Source organism: Nansenia antarctica, assembly GCF_963989245.1.
Source record: "Nansenia antarctica genome assembly, chromosome: 17".
NCBI classification, from domain to species: Eukaryota; Metazoa; Chordata; class Actinopteri; order Argentiniformes; family Microstomatidae; genus Nansenia; species Nansenia antarctica.
The window spans coordinates 713,268-718,267 of NC_137687.1; the positions used below are offsets into that span (position 1 = coordinate 713,268).

Here is a 5,000-nt window from a genome sequence, read left to right on the forward strand (position 1 = left end):
CTGCTACCTAGTTAACTAGAACACTACTTTACATTGTTAGCAGGCTCACAAAACAAGCTGTGTTAGTCGACTAGCGATGTGTCGTTGGTTTTCAACAACGCAGAAATGTATTCACATTTTTCGAAAGAAAAGTCTGATCATTACATCAGATCCCGTCATTAGAGGACCAAAGCATTAGAACGTGTCACAAATGGCTCTGTCAATGGAGAAACTCCATTCAAGATGATGGAGATTAGATTAGATTAACCTAGGACCAGGAAACCTTCCCATTGAGACTGACTGTGAGATCAGTAACTGATCTGCTATGAAGCTTCTGTTGTAGTTTTATATCAAACATGCTGAGAACTGAAGTCTGTCTCTCTACATTCTGGGAAACCCAGCACTAAGGAAGGCCTTCCCTTCCTGTAGGAGATATTCCAATGACTGTGGCATATCTAACAATCCAGTCTGCCTGTGGACAGCGCCAATAACTTGTTGCACAATAACTTGTTGCGCCTGAGTGAGTCCCTCTCACAGGAGGGGGCTTTCTGAGTCTGCTATTCTCCCTCTGAGCTCATGTAACTCTGCTTAATAAAAGGCCTCATTTGAGCCATTTGACTCAAGCTCTCTGTGCTTTCTAAGTACGACTCAATCTGCTAAGAATCAATGAAACCCACAACACGCCACTGTAGGTTCTCTACTTACGGCTCTCCATAGCGAAGATGGTGATGTTGTGAACAGAGTTGGCCTCCCGGTCCAGCGGCTGGGCTGTGCTGATGATCCCATTCAGGGCGTCCACGTTGAAGAAACGCTCCAGATCTGTGTTTCTGTCAATAGAGTACCTGGTGACAGACAGACAGACAGACAGACAGACAGACAGACAGATAATCAGACACATACCGCAGGACTGGTGTAGACATTATTAAGTTTGAGCTTTTTGCTGAAAAGCATCTTTTTTATCTTATAAATAAATATTGTGGTGACCCACTTTACATAAGACATTCCCTAGACTAGGGAGGAGGTACGGCTCCTTTAAGACAAGGAGTTCAACCCAGGGGCTTTCTGGGTAGTGTTTACTGTTAGTCATACCTGTTGATACACAAGATGTGTTGATGTTCTGACATTCAAAGTTGGAAAGTAAAACGTCCGACTCGACAATCTGTCTACCGTCTCCTCGTTTCTACGCACTCCCACAATATCCTATTTGATCTACACTTTTGGACTGATACTGTATTTCCACACTCAGAATGTGCCAGATGACTTTTGTACTTTTGGATTCAATTCATAGGCGACCTTATTGAGTCAGGGCAACATGGGGAAATGTATAGGGGTGCTGTTATACTGAATATCACAGGAGAGTTATCACGGCTGTGATTGGGTCGTAGGTACGAGGCCGCAGGCCACGGCTCAGGGGAATCATTTATTTTGGCTCCGTCAACAAAAAATTGTTCTACAACTGGACTGTTGCCTAGTAACCTGAACACAAACATCTGCAGGCTGCTACTTTGTATTAACGGTCATTTCGGAGTGATACATACAGTTAAAAGTCCCAGTGCTGTTATACTGTATATCAGCACTCATGGAATGCCTCTTGTCCAATCAAATTACTTGGTCGGAACTAACTGTTGTATAATATTCATTTGTAGTGTAATGGTAGTCCTTGTTGAAGTGTAATACACCCTGTCTGTTTTTAAACTATTTTGATAAGAGCTGATCCAAAAACAAACAGTTAAATAATATAATAGGTATTTTAATAATATAATAGGTATTCTATGCCGTATATATTTCAGTTGAAGCAACAGAACAAACACTACCAACACAGAAACTCATATTTCTACAACAAAACGACAACTTAAATTAGCTCATATCCAAAGGCTATTATTCAATGTAATGTGACTCCTGTGGTTGCATTAGTTCCACAATAATTTTAATTTCGGCGACGTTCGATCGCCCGTATGTTACAGAAGTCGATAGCAGTCGCAACCGCAAAAAAAGAAGCAATTTACAACCACAATGGCGGGGCGTAATTTGATTTTCTGATTAAGATTACTAACAATCCTAACAGTCCAAGCATGAATACCACACAATATTCTTTCAATTAATGTCTAATGGGAGAATCCCGTGAGTGACAGCACACAGATTGGCTGTCTGAGTGGTTGTGTTGTGTTATAAATGCCACGGCTCCGCTCAGCCCCAGACCCTCCTAAGGGACGCCCGTCCCCTGGTAGAGAGGATGGCATTTCACTCTGCTAATGTTGCATCTCTCAGAACTCACACACCATCTGGCCTAAGTTTTTAAGTCAGCGTATTTAGGCGACATGTGTGTGTGTGTATGTGTATGTGTGTGTGTGTGTGTGTGTGTGTGTGTGTGTGTGTGAGTGTGTGTGTGTGTGTGTGAGTGTGTGTGTGGAGTCAGTTTTTTGTTGGTGATACTCCCAAGGAGTTGAGACATAAACTCCTCAAAAAAAGTTCGGAAACGTTATTTCGGTCGATTATTCCTCCCCTTTAATAATACCAGTTGGTATTGTATTTTATATCGTTGGAAAGCCTAATTAGTCGCTTTTACAACGAGGTACAACTTGTAAGGATCATGCATTTGTGGAAGGAGCAACACAGCTAAACGTGTGGGTAGAGACCCAAAGATATTTGAGGAATAATCGACCAGAGTTTAGATGCAAGAGAAGAATGTGTGTGAACAGGACTACTGATGAGATGTTTGGCTCTTTCTGTCAGTCGTGTATTGTAGTGCCATGCCGAGACATAGAGGTCTGTGTTGTATTGTGTTGTTTTACTGTCTTGTAGGGGTAAACCGGTCTTTGAGGTAGAGATTGACTGCAACTTTTTATTGCTATTTTTATGACTATCCTTCTTTTTCTGTATTTCTTTTAATGCTGTATATAAAGCACTTTGAATCGCCCCTGTTGTATGAAATGTGCTGTACAAATAAACTGGCCTTGCCTTGCCTTGCGGAAACGGGAGCCACTTCAGGAAATGGCAAAAAGATAACAGTAAAATGGCCTCTAACGGCTTGTAATAACTGTCAAACAGTGAGTGTCGATACCTGATGGGTTATATACATTGTGACGTTAGAATTATAAGGTTCTGTCTCCATTTTTGTCATAATTTAGTTTTTTACATAATCTGATCCATTAGGTGTTTATTAATGCCTGTGTGGTGTTATCTTTAAAATGTAGAAATGTTTTAGTTAGTAAATAATAAAATACAAAGGTTCCATCTTACAAAACATAATGGAATGTAAAAACTTTGACGCTCAATATCTCTGAACTGCCCTAAACGGAGATAGAACCTTATAATTCTAAACTCACGACATGATCGGTTATATAGTCTGTACCTGATGGCGCTGTTGGAGGAGTCGGGGTCGTGGGCCGAGACCCTCCCGATGGAGGTGCCCACCCTGGCGTCCTCGGAGACGACCATCCGGCTGAGCGGCGTGGAGAAGACGGGCGGCTCGTTCACGTCCTCCACCGTCACCTTGACCGACGCCGTGTCGCTGAACGGACCGGCGCTCAGGAAGTCGGAGTCGATGTTCCGGTTGGTCGCCTCGACTCTGAGGGAGAAGCTGCTCTTCGTCTCGAAGTCTAACGGCTGACAGACAGAACGAGAGAGGGAGAGGAGAGGAGAGGAGAGGAGAGGAGAGGAGAGGAGAGGACAGGAGGAGAGGAGAGGAGAGGAGAGGAGAGGAGAGGAGAGGAGAGGAGAGGAGAGGAAAGGAGAGGAGGAGAGGAAAGGAGAGGAGAGGAGAGGACAGGAGAGGAGAGGAGAGGAGAGGAGAGGAGAGGAGGAGAGGAGAGGAGAGGAGGAGAGGAGAGGAGAGGAGAGGAGAGGAGAGGAGGAGAGGAGAGGAGAGGAGAGGAGAGGAGAGGAGAGGAGAGGAGAGGAGAGAAGAGGAGAGGAGGAGAGGAGAGGAGAGGAGAGAAGAGGAGAGGAGGAGAGGAGAGGAGAGGAGAGGAGAGGAGGAGAGGAGAGGAGAGGAGAGGAGAGGAGAGGAGAGGAGAGGAGAGGAGATGATGAGAGAGAAGAGAAGAACACAAAGAAAGATTTTCAGATCATAAATAACGAGAGAACTAGAAGAGAATACGGACATGGTAAAACACATAACCACTTGTGCGGCGGATCCTATGCAATAGGCAGGGGATAATTGGATGCTAGGTTGGGTTCAATTGGCTACCAAATTGGGTGAAAAAGGGATAAAATCTGAAAAATAAATGTATAAAAAATAAAATAAAAACATAACCACACGTAGTTAGATGAACACACAGTCCTTGCTTTTGAACCACGTCCTAAAACAAAAGTATGTTTACAAGTCATGTATCACTTACCGATGAGAATGAGAACAGTGAATCCAATCCACAGATTATAAGTATTTAGTGATGGTTAAACTGTTGTTTATTATTATATCGAGTGGGTACTTTAAAACGTCAAGTTGCGTGTTATGAAAGAAAACAAAAACGAGATATTGTTGGACACAATAAGTTTCACTTTCACTTTCTGACCCCTTCGAGTGAGCGTGTGGTTTGCACGTTCACCAGCCGCTGTCACGTTTCATTATTTCTTAGTAGCTAATGTAGCAGTCCACAGACTAGCCTTCCAATGTTCAAGTACCTGTCCTGATTGGTCAGATTCGAAGTGAACCTCGATGGCCATTATTTGCAGTAAACTCGCAAATACAAAACCTGCAGCTGATGGATTCCAACGACCCTATATGCACCGTGAACCTAATTAGACTCTCACAAATACATCTTTCATACAGTAATGTGTATATTGACTTACTTTGTAGTGTTTAATCAGACAAATGAAAAACGGCACACATCACGGTGAAAGGCTTTTTGAAATGAAAGTGGTGAACACATGTTGTCTGCTTGCTGTCCTGGGCTCACAGCGTCTCTCTACATCTAAGACACAGGAGAGGATACGGAGGCAACATGTTTATTGTCTGTGTGACTTTACTGTTTGTGGTCTGTTGTCGTCTCTGACTGCTGGAAACAAACACTATATAAAAC

The 5,000-nt window shown here is 43.2% G+C and overlaps 1 protein-coding gene across 1 annotated transcript in view; it reads right to left on the minus strand.

Moving 5' to 3' along the window:
- The window catches only part of LOC308172751 (cadherin-7-like), a gene marked incomplete at both ends in the record, with an annotated part of 141,721 nt that overhangs the window by 46,936 nt on the left and 89,785 nt on the right, over nucleotides 1-5,000 (minus strand). Inside the window, 2 exons of the mRNA XM_080547702.1 lie at nucleotides 685-821; nucleotides 3,332-3,585. Coding sequence (XP_080403828.1) covers nucleotides 685-821; nucleotides 3,332-3,585 — 391 coding nt within the window. The remainder of the gene's footprint in view (nucleotides 1-684; nucleotides 822-3,331; nucleotides 3,586-5,000) is intronic.